Source organism: Pan troglodytes, chromosome 18, assembly GCF_028858775.2.
Source record: "Pan troglodytes isolate AG18354 chromosome 18, NHGRI_mPanTro3-v2.0_pri, whole genome shotgun sequence".
Taxonomy (NCBI): domain Eukaryota; kingdom Metazoa; phylum Chordata; class Mammalia; order Primates; family Hominidae; genus Pan; species Pan troglodytes.
In genome coordinates this window covers 31,085,658-31,102,710 of record NC_072416.2, presented here as the reverse complement: position 1 = coordinate 31,102,710, position 17,053 = coordinate 31,085,658, and the positions used below count along the sequence as shown (strand labels likewise).

Genomic DNA, 17,053 nt, shown 5'->3' with positions numbered 1-17,053 from the left:
ACCTTCCGCATCCTGGTGATGTTTTGTTGCTTAGGATATGAATGGCTGAGCGGAGGCTGTAAAACCTGGCACCCTGCTTGGGTATGAGGTTCTTCCTGCCATCCTGCCATCATTTGTTTTTTATGTTTTGTCGCCAAAAGTGACCTTGAGGAACCCTGGGAGCTCAGGAAGGAAGGAGCGCCCAGAAGCAGGGTCAGGGAGCTGGTTGGGGAGGACCAGAAATCAGGTTTGTGAAGGTTCCAGAGAGGACCTGTCCTTGCGAGGAGTGTGGGAGACTGAGATGGGGGAGGGGTCATTGGAATGATGCGGGCGCTACTTGGCGTTGTCCATTGTGAGGCACCACCGGGGTCATCAGGGATTGGTGGAGAGGGAGTATAAAGCCCCAGGGTTGCCAAGGGAGGGCCCAGACCGAAGAAGGTTTGGTGGATAGCAGAACCTTTTTGTCTCCCTCTAATTGCTCCTAAGCCTCACGCTCCCTTGCCCCGCGTGTCCTGTTGCTTCCCTGATCTTCTCCGTGACCTGTAGCTAATCATTCCACCAGCGCTTGAGAACTTAATTTGAACCGGATCCTTTCCCAGACCCCTTTCTTCTTCTCCTCGTCCTCCTCCTCCACCTCCTCCAGGTGCCCAACAGCCCCCTTCTCCTCCTTTCCCTTCCCTTACTTCCCCCCTTCCCCTCCCCTTCCCCTCCCCCTCCCCTCCCCCTCCCCAACTCAGATCCGCCCCGGTCCCCGTCCCCTTCCCTCCCCCCTGCCCTAAGCCACCTCCACCTCTGTCCTGGCTGCCTCAGGGCGCCCTGAAAGGACCAGGACATGCGGCTGCGGCTGCGGTGGTGGCTCCTCTTTTGGCTCCTGCTGGGATTTATCAGCCATCATCCCACCCCTGTGAGTAGACGCTGGACCCGCGGGGTTTCTTCCTTTTTACTGGGCTGTGTCACGCGGCATGAAATTACACAGCTCAGGCCTGTAATCCCAGCACTTTAGGGGGCCGAGGTGGGCAGATCACTCGAGTCCAGGAGTTGAAGAGTAGCCAGGGCATCATAGCGAAACCCCATCTCTACAAAAAATTCCAAAAAAGATTAGTTGGGCCTGGTGGTGCGTACCTGTTATCCCTGTTACTGGAGAGGCTGAGGTGGGAGGATCGCTTGGGCCCAGGAGCTGGACGTTGCAGTGAGCCGAGATGGCCCCGCTGCACTCTTGTCTCTAACAAACAAAATGGACCAAAACAAAGTGAAATGTCATTTGATTTGTGTCATCTGGTTTGATGACTTTTTTTTTTTTTTTAGACAGAGTCTCACTCTGTCGCCCAGGCTGGAGTGCAGTGGCAAGATCTCGGCTCACTGCAACCTCCGCTTCCTGGGTTCAAGCAATTGTCCTGCCTCAGCCTCCTGAGTAGCTCAGATTACAATGCCTGGCTAATTTTTGTATTTTTAGTAGAGATGGGGTTTCACCATGTTCGCCAGGATGGTCTCCATCTCTTGACCTCGTGATCTGCCTGCCTCGGCCTCCCAGTGCTGGGATTACAGGCGTGAGCCACCGCGCCTGGCCAAAATATATAACCTTAAGTGTAAGTTTACTAACTTTGGAAGGTACATACACCAGCATAAACCAACCCCCTTTCAAGATCTACATTATTTTATTTATTCATTTATTTTTTTGAGACAGTTCCTCCCTTGTTGCCCAGGCTGGAGTGCAATGGGGCAATATCAGCTCACCGCAACCTCTGCTTCCCAGGTTCGAGCGATTCTCCTGCCTCAGCCTCCCGAGTGGCTGGGATTACAGACATGTGCCACCACTCCCAGCTAATTTTGTATTTTTAGTAGAGATAGGGTTTCTCCATGTTGGTCAGGCTGGTTTTGAACTCCCGACCTCAGGTGATCCGCCCGCCTCGGCCTCCCAAAGCGTTGGGATTACAGGCGTGAACCACCGTGCCCAGCCAAGATCTACACTATTATGTCACCCCAGAAAGTGAACTCTCACTCTTCCCAGCCAGTGTCTTTCTTATCATAGGTTAGCTTGCTTATTCTGGAATTTCGCGTATACAGATGCATGCCATGCCATAGGTACTCTTTTGTGTCTGCTTTGTTCTGCTCAACACCATGTTTCTGAAATCATTACCATTGTTGTATGGTTCTCTAACTCCATCATTTCCATTTCAGACACAGCATATGCTGAGTTCAACCTGATGAAGGGCTATCTCTGTTTAATTCACCATCTTGAAAGAAACATTTAAAATTGAGATGTTTTCAAGAATATATAGTTAAATCCTGAGGAATCGATGTAGAAATGTTATCACAAGCTGTCTGAACTTACTCAGGGGAAGTCTTCATCTTCACTCACTTAAGAGTCTAATGGAATTAATATCAACAATCTTAGAGAAATCCCACACTATTCATGCCATTTTCATGATCTCCGCCTTGGTAATTTTTTTTTGAGACAGAGTCTCGCTCTGTCACCCAGGCTGAAGTGCAGTGGTGCGATCTCGGCTCACTGCAACCTCTGCCTCCCGGGTTCAAGTGATTCTTCTGCCTCAGCCTCCCAAGTAGCTGGAACTATAGGCGCGTGCCACCATGCCCTGCTAATTTTTTGTAATTTTAGTAGAGATGGGTTTCACCGTGTTAGCTAGGATGGTCTCAATCTCCTGATCTCGTGGTCCACCCACCTCGGCTTCCCAAAGTGCTGGGATTGCAGGCGTGAGCCACCACGCCCGGCCCACCTTGTTAATTTTTAAGCACTAAAATTTGATCCTTATTTGTGAATGAAGTAATCTCTTCATTGTATTTTTTTTTTAACTCATGCTGAGCTTTAAATGACAAAGATTCATATAATCCAAGAGAGAAGTATTATTTAGAGGGATTCTTTTACCATGTGATATATAATAAATGCATCCAATGTTATACATCAATTTAAAAAACAAGTAAATAACTTTAAAGAAAAGATAACTACTGGCCAGGTGCAGTGGCTCACACCTGTATTCCCAGCACTTTGGGAGGCCGAGGCAGGTGGATCATGAGGTCAGGAGTTGGAGACCAGCCTGGCCAAGATGGTGAAACCCTGTTTGTACTAAAAATACAAAAATTAGCCGAGTGCGGTGGCAGGCGCCTGTAATCCCAGTTACTCAGTAGCTGAGGCAGGAGAATCGCTTGAACCCGGGAGGCGGAGGTTGCAGTGAGCTGAGATCATGCCACTGCAATCTAGCCTGGGTGACAGAGCAAGACTTTGTCTCCAAACAAAAAGAAAAGATAATTACTTTATACTTAGCTTGTCTTAGCCATGAGTGACGGGCTGCATGTGGCCCAGGACAGTTTTGAATGCAGTTCAACACAAATTTGTAAACTTTCTTAAAACTTTAGGAGATTTTGGCCAGGTACAGTGGCTCATGCCTGTAATCCCAGCACTTTGGGAGGCTGAGGCGGGCAGATTACCTGAGGTCAGGAGTTCGAGACCACCCTGGCCAACATGGCAAAACCCCATCTCCACAAAAAATACAAAAATTTGCTGAGTGCATTGTCAGGCACCTGTACTCCCAGCTACTCAGGAGGCTGAGGCAGGAGAATCACTTGAACCTGAGAGGCAGAGGTTGCAGTGAGCCGAGAGCATGCCACTGCACTCCAGCGTGGGTGACAGAGTGAGACCCCATCTCAAAAACAAAACACCAAACAAAAACAAAAACAAATGGCTGGGCACGGTGGCTCACACCTGTAATCCCAGCACTTTGGGAGGCCGAGGCAGGCAGATCGCCTGTCAGGAGTTCAAGGCCAGACTGGCCAACATGATGAAACCTCACCTCTACTAAAAATACAAAAATTAGTCGGGCATGGTGGCAGAGACCTGTAATCTCAGCTACTCGGGAGGCTGAGGGAGGAGAATGGCTTGAGCCCAGGAGCTGGCGCTTGCAGTGAGCTGAGATTGCACCACTGCACTCCAGCCTGGGCGACTGAGTGGAGCGGAACTCTGTCTCCAAAAAAAAAAAAAAAAAAGAGTTTTTTTTTTAGATCATCAGCTATTGTTAGTGTTAGTGTATGTTATGTGTGGCTCAAGACAGCTTTGCTTCTTTTAATATAGGCAGGGAAGTCAAAAGATTGGATATCCCTGCTTTATACCAAGAAAGACAGCACCCCACATTTGCAATGCCTAAAAACACTACCAGCCATCTGAAAAACATGAGACTTGTAACTTCTGTTCTTTTTTGTAGCAGTGGAATCCCACGGTGATATCTGAGGGATGTGGTTACCTTTTGGAGGAGGTTGACGGTTTCTAAGGATGATTCTTTCTGAGTGAAATATTGTCGGTGTCATTGACCTTTTCATTATTTCAACTATTATTATTCCAGGTTATCAATACTCTGGCTGTCTATCGTCATCGTGAGACTGACTTTTGTGGAGGAGTTCGAGACCACCCTGGCCAACATGGCAAAACCCCATCTCCACAAAAATTGGATAATTTGATAATTATCATTATTGGGTTTCTGAGACCTTACACATTTACCATTCTCTTCTGCACAAATTACCTTTGTGTGAGTATACTAACTTTCTGTAGAGGTATACTTATAATCACAAATAAGAATAAATTATATAAAACAATTCACATTTCTGGACTTCATTATGAATATGTGGTTTTACCCAAACAATCAGGGAAATGATTTATTAGCATAAGAATTATGAAAATGTCTGCCATTTACATTATGAAAATTAAATAGGTCAGTGTTTGTTTAATAGAATGTCAACAGAGCTTTTGGTCAAAAATAAGTTTTTTTAACCTTTGTGCTATTTATCACAAATGGAGTATGAGGTTTCGTCACTTAAATAGGAAATTCTTTCTAAACTCTTCTGCTTTATAGTTCTATCGTATGGGTGGAAGGAAAGCTTCCAATCTCCTCTCTGAAGATTCACTGCAGAAATGAGCTGACAACAGACAGCTTAACAGGAGAAGAAAAACATAGAACAGGCATAAACATGGGAACCAGCTGAAAAATGAGACTGCTAGAAGGGCCAGATGGTTGATGCTTAAAGAGCACCCTCTTCTGAGGGGAGAGGGAGATAGATGGAGATGTAGGCCATTTAGAGGGGCAGCAAATGATTTTTAGGGGAAATGAAAGAGGCCAAGGAACAAACAATTGGCCTGAGACAAAGTTCCTCTGAGGTCATAGGGACGAGGTGACAAACTGCCGGAAGGTGAAGGGCAGAACTGCACTGCGTCTCATGATGCAGAGAAAGCCCCAGAGAATCTCTTAGAACTGCCCTCCAAGAGAATCAATGAAAAGTGTGTCTGGGCAGGGTAATTTTGAATGACATCATTCAAAGTGCATGTTCCCACTTGCAACTGGAGAGAGATCAGTATGTCAAAAGTCTGTACTTGGTAAGAATTTGGCTGCTAAGTTGTGCCATAATTTGTCTTTTGAGCCTTTTTTCCTTTGGGTAAGTTGAGCTCTACATTTTGTCTTGCCATTCATGACAGTAAAAATGTGGTCGTCTGGGGGCTGAACCTCCTTCTGAACAATGATCCAAGATAAAAGTACTAATACCACAATGCTTTTTTATATTCAAGGGAAGAGGAAGTATGTTTCAGTTTAACCACCTAGATAATTACACGTCATTTGGCACTGCCTTTCAAGATATGTAGAAAACAGAAAAAATATGAGTTATGAAGATATCTAGGCACATTTAACATTCTCTATGCCACTTAGTCCTGAACAGAGAATTTTCGGTATAAATTGGAGGAAGCTTTTTTTTTTTTTTTTTTTTTTTTCTTTTCTCACCCCCGAGATGAGTCTCCCTCTGTTGCCCAGGCTGGAGTATAATGGTGTGATCTCGGCTCACTGCAACCTCCACCTCCTGGCTTCAAGCGATTCCCCTGCCTCAGCCTCTCAAGTAGCTGGGATTACAGGTGCCCACCACCATGCCCAGCTAATTTTTGTATTTTTAGTAGAGTCGGGGTTTTACCATGTTGGCCAGGCTAGTCTCAAAACCCAACCTCAAATGATCCACCCGCCTCAGCCTCCCAAAGTGCTGGGATTACAAGCGTGAGCCACCACGTGAGCCAGGGGAAGTTGTTAAATTTACCACTTTTTAACAATTCCATTTAGGAAAGTTCAGTTGAGCTGTTGGACTTGGACAACTTCGCACCTCTCATCTTTGTCCTTGTCATCTAGTCATCTATGCCATTACCTCCTAAGCAGGGACATCATGGGTGCCATGAAGCATTCATGCGTGATGGCATTTCTTTGCTTGTCATTTCTTCATGTGTTTAACATTTCTCCTAGCTCCAAACTGGGCCAGCTACCTTTCCTATGAAATGTAGCAGTAGTTGTGGGATTGACGTGGTTGCTCTTTTCATCTTTTTAGATTACCCATTGCTTCTCTCAAAATCCTAGTACATGATTTTTTTTTTTTATCCTATGTGCAGAAATCAGGAAAAAACAAATTCTACAAAGAATTTGAAAGATACTATTTCAGGCCAGGTGTGGTGGCTCATGCCTGTAATCCCAGCACTTTGGGAGGCTGAGGCAGGTGGATCACTTGAGGTCAGGAGTTCAAGACCAGATGGGCCAACATGGTGAAACCCCATCTCTACTGAAAAGACAAAAATTAGCCAGGCATGGTAGCAGGCACCTGTAATCCCAGCTACTTGGGAGGCCGAGGCACAAGAATCGCTTGAATCTGGGAGGTGGAGGTTGCCGTGAGCCAAGGTAGCGCCACTGCACTTCAGCATGGTTGAGAGTGACACTCCATCTCAAGAAAAAAGTCATTTCAATGACTACCTCAGGAGATTCATAGGTATCTGACCCACATCTGAGATGGGATTTGCATTGCATTTTCACTATGATGAGAACAAATATTTAATATCTTAGAAGATTAAAAGCATACTGTGATAATATGGAAATCTTGGTGGGAATTCAGTCATTAGTGAGAACGTTTTGCGTTAAGTTCAAACCAGCCTCAATGAAGCTGATGTGAGGGAAAGAAAGTGAACTCTGAGTAGAGCAGGGACAGAAGGAAGATGCTCCAGTGCAGATCAGGAAGGAGCAGGGGGTGAAATGTTACAAATTCTAGAACTCAGAGAGCTGAAGGTAATTACTTCCTTTTCAAGTTGTGAAACATGTTAACCTGTGGTAAAATACTTATAAGATGATAATAACCATCTAACCATGTTGAAGTGTACAGTCCAGTTGTGTGAAGTATATTCATGTCATTTTTTTTTTTTTTTTTTTTTTTTTTTTTTTTTTTTTTTTTGAGACGGAGTCTCACTCTGTCACCAGGCTGGAGTGCAGTGGTGGGATCTTGGCTCACTGCAACCTCTGCCTCCTGGGTTCAAGCAGTTCTCCTGCCTCAGCCTCCCGAGTAGCTGGGACTACAGGCGTGCATCACCATGCTCAGCTAATTTTTGTATTTTTAGTAGAGATGGGGTTTCACCATGTTGCCCGGGATGGTCTCCATCTCTTGACCTTGTGATTCACCCGCCTCAGCCTCCCAAAGTGCTGGGATTACAGGCGTGAGCTACCGCACCTGGCCTATTTTTTTTTTTTTTTTTTTTTTTGAGACAGAGTTTCAATTTTGTTGCCCAGGTTGGAGTGCAATGGCACAATCTCAGCTCACCACAACCTTTTCCTGCTGGGTTCAAGTGATTCTCCTGCCTCAGCCTCCCGAATAGCTGGGATTACAGGCATGCAACACCATGCCTGGCTAATTTTGTATTTTTAGCAGAGACAGCATTTCTCCATGTTGGTGAGGCTGGTCTCAAACTCCCGACCTCAGGTGATCCGCCTGCCTCGGCCTCCCAAAGTGCTGGGATTACAGGAGTGAGCCACCGTGCCAGCCTCATGTCATTCTTGTGTGTGTGTGTGTGTGTGTGTGTGTGTGTGTGTGTGTGTGTGACAGAGTCTCATTCTGTCGCTCAGGCTGGAGTGCAGTGGTGTGATCTCGGCTCACTGCAACCTCCGCCTCCCAGCTTCAAACGGTTCTCTGCCTCAGCCTCCCGAGTAGCTCGGATTACGGGCGCCCGCTGCCATGCCCAGCTAATTTTTGTATTTTTAGTAGAGACGGGGTTTCACCATCTTGGCCAGGCTGGTCTTGAACTCCTGACCCCGTGATCCACCTGCCTTGGCCTCCCAAAGTACTAGGATTATACGCATGAGCCACCGTGCCCAGCCGTCATTCTTATATTATTATTTCCTAGGTGTCTTTCCTGAAGACTATCTTCTGTTCTCGAAATGGACATGATGGATCCACGGATGTACAGCAGAGAGCCTGGAGGTCCAACCGACGTAGACAGGAAGGTATGGCTCTGTTGGAGTCCCCATAGTGTGGAAATGAGTTTGCCCTGGAAAGGGAAAGAACAGCTTCTTGCCCTCAGGTTTCTCACCTTCTCTTCTCCTCACTCTCACCAAGGGCTGAGGTCCATTTGTATGCACACAAAGAAAAGAGTTTCTTCCTTTCCAGGAAATAAAATTGGCCTGAAAGACGTCATTACTCCATGGAGAAATGTGGAAAGAAAATTTAGAGCTAAAATCCATAAGAGGAAGGTGACAACGAAAATCAACCATCATGACAAAATCAATGGAAAGAGGAAGACCGCCAGAAAACAGTAAGATGTGCCTTGACACAAATACTGTTGTATGAACCATGTGCCAATCAAAGTAGACAACTGTAAAGTCCTTGAGAATATTTTCTACAATATTTGTGGCACATTCAGTGGGTTCAAAATTGAGTTTGTCCTTTCTGCTTCATTAGTTTAAGCTGTATAATTCCTTTCCCTTCCTACATTCTTGTTTGTCATTTTTTCGGGGGAAGAGGAGTTGCTAGTACTGGCATTGGTTTTCCTTTCTCTGTCTTTTTTTTTTTTTTTTTTTCCTGAGATGGAGCTTTGCTGTTGTTGCCCAGGCTGTAGTGCAATGGCAAAATCTCGGCTCACTGCCTTTTGGGTTCAAGCAATTCTCCTGCCTCAGCCTCCCAAGTAGCTGGGATTACCGGTGCCCACCACCACGCCCAGCTAATTTTTGTATTTTTACTAGAGATGGGGTTTCACCATGTTGTCCAGGCTGGTCTCGAACTTCTGACCTCAGGTAATCCACCTGCCTCAGCCTCCCAAAGTGCTGGGATTAGAGGCGTGAGCCACCACAGCCAGCCTTTTTTTTTTTTTTTTAATTTTGAGATAGAGTCTCGCTCTGTCGCCCAGGCTGGAGTGCTATGGTGCAATCTTGGCTCACTGCAACCTCTGCTCCCAGTTTGAAGCAATTCTGCCTCAGCTTCCTGAGTAGCTTGGATTACAGGTGTGTGCCAGCACATTTGGCCAATTTTTTTTTTTTTTTTTTTTTTTTTTTTTTGAGACAGAGTCTCACTCTGTCACCCAGGCTAGAGTGCAGTGGCATGATCTTGGCTCACTGCAACCTCCACCTCCCAGGTTCAAGCGATGCTTATCCCTCAGCCTCTTGAGTAGCTGGGACTACAGGCATATGCCACCATGCCCGGATAATTTTTGTATTTTTAGTAGAGGCGGGGTTTCACCATATTGGCCAAGCTGGTCTAGAACTCCTGATATCATGATCCGCACACCTCGGCCTCCCAATGTGCTGGGATTACAGGCGTGAGCCACCGTGCCCGGCCCGATTTTTGTATTTTTAGTAGAGACAGGGGTTCACCATGTTGGCCAGGCTAGTCTTGAACTCCTGACCTCAGGTGATCTGCCTACCTCAGCCTCCCAGTGTGAGCCACCGCACCCAGCCTGGATTGTTGAATTCAATGCTTGGGTCACCTCCAGATTCATTTTCACAGTCTTTCATGTTTTGGTCATATTACATTGTATTTTGCTGCCATATGACTGATCTTTTTTTGTTAAATGTGAGATAGTTGTTAAAAAATATTTAGCAATGAATTGAGGCCTAGTAGCATGTTATCTTGCTGCAGAAGAGATGGGAGTCTACTTCTGGGGGATGGTCAGGGGTCCTCCATACAGGCGGCAATTGAGGTCATCGGTGCAGGCTCAGTCCCTACAAAGGCCAGGGTATTTTCTGTCCACCTTTATTCTGATGCATGACTCTTCTGGGTCTCAACCAGAGCCAGTGGACTTCAGTATGGGTCGCTTTCATTGGCAGACCCTCAATCCACTTGTTTTCCATCTAATCCCATGCATGTGTGCAAAAGCTGCTGTGCTTCTTTGCATCTCAGTAGTTCCTTCTGGAATTCAGCAATGAAACTCAGGGAAATGGGTTCCAAATGCGAGGCTGACTTTCGTCCTGGGTTTCCTTCTTCTCCATCTTCACCTCATGTCTGTTTACTGCCATGTTAGCAATTTGATGTATTCAATCACGAGTTTTATATTCTGTTTGGTGTCCCCCATTGTTCTCATCGGAGATCAGAAGCTTCAGATGCACTTATGTCAACTCAAGAGTAGAATGCTTCCTTAGCTTCCCTCCAGAGTCAGGTTTTGTGTTTCTAGTTCCCAAGTGCACAGCAGGAGTAGTGATGTCCTCACTGGCTTCTCATTTGCATTAAACTGTGAGCTTCTTTAGCGTGGGGACAGGACCCTGCTCCCATTGCATTCTCAGCACCTCACCACACACTCCTTGTTGGAGGCCACTCCAGACAGCATGTGCTGAAGGATGCCCTGTGGTCAGAAACAAGTTCATTAACTTTCTCTTTGAAGTGTTTTTGTCCCTGTTTCCTAGCGTTCTGGGAATTTTACACATCCTTCCTATAAAACCAAGTATCAGGTGAGATCCTTAGGATCAGGACCATGAATCAAGTGGTGTGAGGGCAACACAGCAAACTTACCCTTTTTAGGCCATTTCCTTTTTCTGCCCTCAATCTCTGTGAACTGAACCTTGTTAAAGTCAGTCAACACCAGGGTGGATGGTTTGCCATTGTCACCTATTTTCAGGACATAACACCCTGACTTAGGAGCCATTCCGACCATTTCTAATTCAATAGATGCGCCCAGCATTCAGATTGCCTTTTCTCTCAACCAGGATCTTTAAAGTCGATGACAAGAGTTCCAGTCCTGAATCATGGCAAAGTGCAGTAGTGAACTGCGGGGTTAATGACACCATATTCTGGAAGGATCTCTCTATGGCTGATGGTCTCAGTTCCGGCATCAGCCTCTGACTGAGAATCAGGTCTCACACAGGAGGAGTCAGATGAGGAGCAATCCTCTGCTTCCGATGGAGTTAGTTGTGATGAATTGGTGAGGTCTGGTTTTTCACACTGAACTAAAATGAGCTTTCGCTGTGTCAAGCACAAGACTGACCCCAGAGACACACATAGTGCACCTCATAGAAGCTTTTAATAGTCTTTATATTTACTAAAGAATAGGACTAACTATGGAACTATGAAGATGAGCTGGAAATGACAGGTGACTTGCCAGCAGGCCAGAGTGTGACTTTTTTTTGTCCCTCAATGGGAGGTGTCAATTCTCCCTTTGGTTGTGAGAATCAGTTGGTTCATTTCTGGGAAGGTTGCAGGGGGGATCTTTGAATCACAGCCTTCAGATGCCAGAAGGGCAGAGGGGATCCCACACGGGCTGGTGGATCATGTGTGTGCATTTCTCTCCCTTCTAATCTGAGGAAACTAAGCATGAAAGAATGTGAGCACGCAGAAAAGGAGAGGCAGGTATCAGAGGCAGAGGAAAATGGGAAATTGGATATGAAAGAAATACACACCTACAAGTGAGTTCAGAAACTGAACCCCACCCTCTTGGGAAACGCCCATTGGAGTGTTGTTTTTAACCTTTGTACAGTGTTTAGACCCAGTAAATGCAGAAATAGAAACAAATGGTCAGAAGACATATCGTGAGAGAGAGAGAGAGTTCACAAAACAGAAAACAAAGTACCTTAATATTTACCAGTGACCAAAAGATGTGAAGTAGCAAAACGTCTCCTGACCCCATTGCCAGCTAGACTGTGTGGAAACTCGGTTCATACCAGCCATTCTAGGGGTGGGGTGAGTTGTTGTCATCCTTAGGAAAGTGTGTTGTTGTAGGATCAACCACATCCTTCAAAAGGACTATGCCTGTTTATAAGCCCAGCTGTTTCTGCCCTGTGAAACACGGTAAGGATATTAATACAAAGAGAATACAGCTTTATGATAAAAGATGCTCAATGAAGGATGAATTAGGGATATACTGAGAATGGGGAAGGAAACTATCATCTCAGAAGTCAGCAGGCAGTAAGCAAGAGGAGGAATCAATATAGCAACAGTTTGGATCAGACCGTACAGTTTTTTTGTTTTTGTTTTTCTGAGATGGAGTCTGGCTGTGTCACCCAGGCTGGAGTGCAATGACGTGATCTTGGCTCACTGCAACCTCCGCCTCCCAGGTTCAAGTGATTCCCCTGCCTCAGCCTCCCGAGTAGCTGGGATTACAGGTGCCTGCCACCACGCCCGGCTAATCTTTGGTATTTTTAGTAGAGATGGGGTTTCACCGTATTAGCCAGGATGGTCTCAATCTCCTGACCTCGTGATCCATCCGCCTCGCCCTCCCAGAGTGCTGGGACTACAGGCGTCAGCCACCGCGACCGGCTCAGACTGTACTCTTATAGCCATCTGAAATACATTTTCTAGGTAGAGATAGATTGTGTAAGGGTACAGTTGTGAGGATAACAGAAATATGGCAGATTATTTAAAATCATCCTGAAAGTGGTGCTTTATCTGATGAAAGTGATTGTAATCCATAGGAAAATGTTTCAACGTGCGCAAGAGTTGTGGCGGCGGGCAGAGGACTACCACAAATGCAAAGTAAGGAGCTTCCTCCCCGCAGTTGCAGGATAGTTCAGTGCTGATGCAGATGATGCCACGGCTCTTAGACTCTCTCAACATTCAATTTCTCATGTGTTGGCTTTTTCAGATCCCCCCTTCTGCAAGAAAGCCTCTTTGCAACTGGGTAAGTTTGTTTGTTTTCCTTGCTTTTGAACATAGTCTGCCAGGTCAGGACATGGATACATTTTTCTCCCTACAGCTCTGTGCTCAAGCCCTGCAGAGGGAGATGGCAGAGAGAAAGGCTGCCTACAAGCATCACAGTCCCATCCCTGTTGGTAACCATGTTGTGCAAAAACACCTTCATCCCCACCCAGTGGGGCCCCTGATCTAATATTCAAAGTGTCAGAGGTTCCATATTTGTAATAGCAAATGGGCCCTGACTGTTAATTAGTGAAGAGTGAATGTAACTTATTACCCACAGGGACAATTCCAAATGAAGGCCTTAAATGATGCTCAGCTAAGCTGGTTCTTGTGCGGCCTCTGTACCTTCAAAAGCTGCCGAGTCCTATGATTACACGTGACGGGACTTGTACACTTGAAGTGAAACACAGTTTTAAAACTTGCTTTGTTTAGAATTCCCACCTCATTTTTCCATGGACAAAAGTATTCTTTATGTCCTAGTGCACTTACAATTTGGTATTACCTGGGAGTGAAAAGAAATATTACAGCCATGCCTAACTGACTTCTTGAGGTAAGATTGTTCTGTCAGAAAACCCTCTCCCAGTTCCCCTGCAGCTCTTCAGGAATCCACATCTCTCCAGAGCTCTTTGTTCTCATGGGTGGCACCTCCAGAGTGAAGAAGATCCTTTGTCAAGAAGGGAAACAGAGGGGAAGTGAGAGGGTCCTGCAGGCAGAGCTGGAATCAACTTCCACTCTGCCTCTTGCAAGCTGTGTGACCCTGGGCACAATTTCTCGTTCCTCTGGAAACCTCTGTTTTCTTAGATTTGGAGCAGGGTGGTCACACTGACCTTGCAGAGTTCTGAGAATCAGAGACAGAACATAAAAGGCCTGGAAAACATTCTCCAAAAGGAAGCTGCAACATGTGTGGACAATGGGCTTTTCATGCCTCTCTTACTGTCTGTTGACCTGGTGCAAGAAACATGCTCTGGTGATGGCTGTGAGGGAGGAATGAGGATGGACATAGACACTCCTGTGTCTCAAACATGCTTCTTTATTACTCTGTTATGACTCTGTCTTCCCTGGGGCAGGACCCCAGCCTGCCTACGTTTGCAGACAGACACAGTGGCATGTGGAGACAACAGTGTGTCCCAATGACTTTTCTTTACTCCCCAGCTGTTGGCAGTACTCAGTGGAAGGGTGATATTATGACACTGATACTGCTATTTTGAAACCTGGAGGATGGAAAGGTGCAAAAATCTATCACCAGCAACAGAAGGTGCAGACCCTGTTGGTGGCGGTAATTTTGTCCATCAAATGAATATGTGTGAAAACATTCCCTTCTTCGGCCCTACAGGTCAGAATGGCGGCAGCGGAGCATCGTCATTCTTCAGGATTGCCCCACTGGCCCTACCTCACAGCTGAAACTTTAAAAAACAGGATGGGCCGCCAGCCACCTCCTCCAACTCAACAACGTTCTATAACGGATAACTCCCTGAGCCTCAAGACACCTCCCGAATGTCTCCATCGTCCCCTTCCACCCTCAGTGGATGATAATATCAAGGAGTGTCCTCTTGCTCCACTTCCACCCTCTCCTCTTCCACCCTCAGTGGATGATAATCTGAACGAGTGTCTCCTTATCCCTCTTCCACCCTCTCCTCTTCCACCCTCAGTGGATGATAATCTGAACGAGTGTCTCCTTATCCCTCTTCCACCCTCTCCTCTTCCAGCCTCAGTGGATGATAATCTCAAGACTCCTCCCTTAGCTACTCAGGAGGCCGAGGCGGAAAAACCACCCAAACCCAAGAGGTGGAGGGTGGATGAGGTGGAACAATCACTGAACCCCAAGAGGCGGAGGTTGAGTAAGCTGAGAACACGCCATTGCACTCAAGCCTGGGCAATAAGAATAAATCCGTGGGTCGAAAAAAAGAAAAAAATCAAAAAATAAAACAAAACCCACACTCCAAAAACAAACTAACAAAGAATAAATAAATAATATAAAAATAAAATAAATACTGCAGTCCTTATGTTATTGCTTTGTTTCAATATCTGGTATGATTGCCTGAGGGACCTGAGGTTTTTAATTAATTGTAGGGTTTTTTTTTTAATCTTTAGAAGTGTTTGGTTATGTAAAATATTATTATTATTATTATTATTTTGAGACTGGGTTTTGCTCTGTCACCCAGGCAGGAGTGCAGTGGCTCGATCACAGCTCACTGCAGCCTCAACCTCCTGGGCTTCAAGCAATCCTCCTGCCTCAGCCTCCCAAGTAGCTGGGATCACAGATGTGTGCCACCACGCCTGGCCAATGTTAAAAAATCCTTCAACATTTTTGTGGAGATGCACTCCTGGACTCAAGCGATCCTCCTACTGGTCCCGACCACCAGCCCCTTTCTGATAAACATTTACACTGTTTATTATCTGATGCCATTTCTATCTTCTTCCTTGTCGTCCAGACATCAAAGAAGTAGGTTTCTTCAGGGTTTTCTTTTTCAAGTCCTCATTGTTAAAGATCACTCACATTAGGGCCAGACACCACGACTCATGCCTGTAATCCCAGCACTTTGGGAGGCCAAGGCGGGCAGAGCACTTGAGGTGGGGAGTTTGAGACCAGCCCGGCCAACTTGGTGAAACCCCACCTCTACTGAAAAACATACAAAAATTAGCTGGGCGTGATGGTGCATGCCTGTAGTCCCAGCCACTTGGGAGGCTGAGGCATGAGAATCGCTTGAACCCAGGAGGCAGAGGTTGTAGTGAGCCAAGATCACATCAGCACACTCTAGCCTGGGTGACAGAGCGAGACTCTGACTCAAAAAATAAATAAAATAAATATCACTTACATTAGATATACCCAAGGGGTGTTCTATAGAGAGTTGGAAGCAGTGGTTATTGCAACAGGGGCACGGAAGTCATCTGGCTATGCCAGGATGCCCAGGGGATACTCGGGGCGGATGGCATAGTGGTGCTGGGGACTCACCGCACAGGACGCTCTGATTGACGCACTGCCAGGAGTAGCGCTCTGTCTTGGGGCTGCAGCCGGCCTCCTCAGCTCGAGTGTAACAACAGTCGTGGCCATGGCAGCACCTGCGGATGTCACATGGGCAGGACAGCAGGTGGGTGAAGCTCTCTCCTGGCCCTCCTCTCTTGCCAGGACCATGGGTGACTGAAGACCCCCAGGGAGGCACAGCATCCTCTTATCTAAGTTTTTTTTGTTTTTTTTTAAGAGACAGGGTCTTTCTCTGTCGCCCAGGCTGGACTGCAGAGGCACAATCATAGTTCACGGCAGCCTTGAACTCCTGGGCTCAAGCGATCCTCCTACTTCAGTGTCCCAAGTAGCTGAGACGACAGGCACACGCCAGCATGCCCGGCTGGTTTTTTAATTTGTATTTCCTTTGAGACAGCGTATCTCTCTGTCGCTCAGGCTGGAGTGCAATGGCTCAATCAGCTCACTTTAGCCTTGAACTCCCGGGCTCAAGTGATACTGCCACCTCAACCTCCCAAGTATGCTACTACAGGAACACAAACTCCTTTTTTAAATTTTTTGTGGATATGGGGGTCTCACTATGTTGCCTAGGCTGGTCTCGAACTCCCAGGCTCAAGCAGTCCTCCTACCTCAGCCTCCCCAAATGCTGGGATTACAGGTGGGAGCTACTGTATGCCTGGCCTTATCTAAGCTGTTTCCCTGAAAATCCCCGACTTGGGTAATGATTCCATTGGCCCCACCATGCCCTGTCCTGCCTTCCTGGCTGTGCCCAAGCTTGGTCCCTGCCTGCCTGCCTGCCTGCCTCACTCTCTGGGTCTCGAGCTTCTGTGACACATGACTCCTCTCTCTTCCTGGAGTGATCCAAGCCCTGCCACTTCCTGACTTTGCCCACACTGTACCCTCTGCCTGGGGCAACTTCATGTCTGCCCATTGTCCCTTAGGCCTCAGCCCAGGCACAAGCCCCTGCCTCCGGAGGTCATCCAGGCCTCACCAGGCTACACCCTCTCGTAAAATTGGATTCCCTCCCTTCAGGGCAGGTTTATAATGAAATCCTCCTCAGAGGCCAGGTGCGGTGACACCCATCTGTAATCCCAGCACTTTGGGAGGCTGAGGTGGGAGGATCACTTGAGGCCAGGGGGTCGAGACCAGCCTGGGCAACATAAGAGAGACTCTTGTCTCTATAACAAATTTAAAAATTAGCTCACCAGG

General features: G+C 46.6%; 1 protein-coding gene across 1 annotated transcript; it reads left to right on the top strand.

Moving 5' to 3' along the window:
- Positions 1-786: 786 nt before the first annotated feature.
- LOC129135420 (nuclear pore complex-interacting protein family member B15-like) lies at positions 787-14,874 on the top strand. The gene is made up of 7 exons (XM_054669114.2): positions 787-883; positions 4,332-4,514; positions 8,174-8,273; positions 8,437-8,581; positions 12,663-12,723; positions 12,833-12,868; positions 14,219-14,874. The coding sequence occupies exons 1-7, from the start codon at positions 812-814 to the stop codon at positions 14,807-14,809; spliced, it is 1,188 nt and encodes a 395-aa protein (XP_054525089.1). The 5' UTR covers positions 787-811; the 3' UTR covers positions 14,810-14,874.
- Positions 14,875-17,053: the final 2,179 nt, after the last annotated feature.

Excerpts from the sequence above, each read along its gene's own strand:
- LOC129135420 (XM_054669114.2), top strand. The coding sequence starts at position 812 with ATGCGGCTGCGGCTGCGGTGGTGGCTCCTCTTTTGGCTCCTGCTGGGA. Across the intron at positions 8,582-12,662 it reads AGGAAGACCGCCAGAAAACA|GAAAATGTTTCAACGTGCGC; the intron begins GTAAGATGTGCC and ends TGTAATCCATAG. Across the intron at positions 12,724-12,832 it reads AGGACTACCACAAATGCAAA|ATCCCCCCTTCTGCAAGAAA; the intron begins GTAAGGAGCTTC and ends TGGCTTTTTCAG.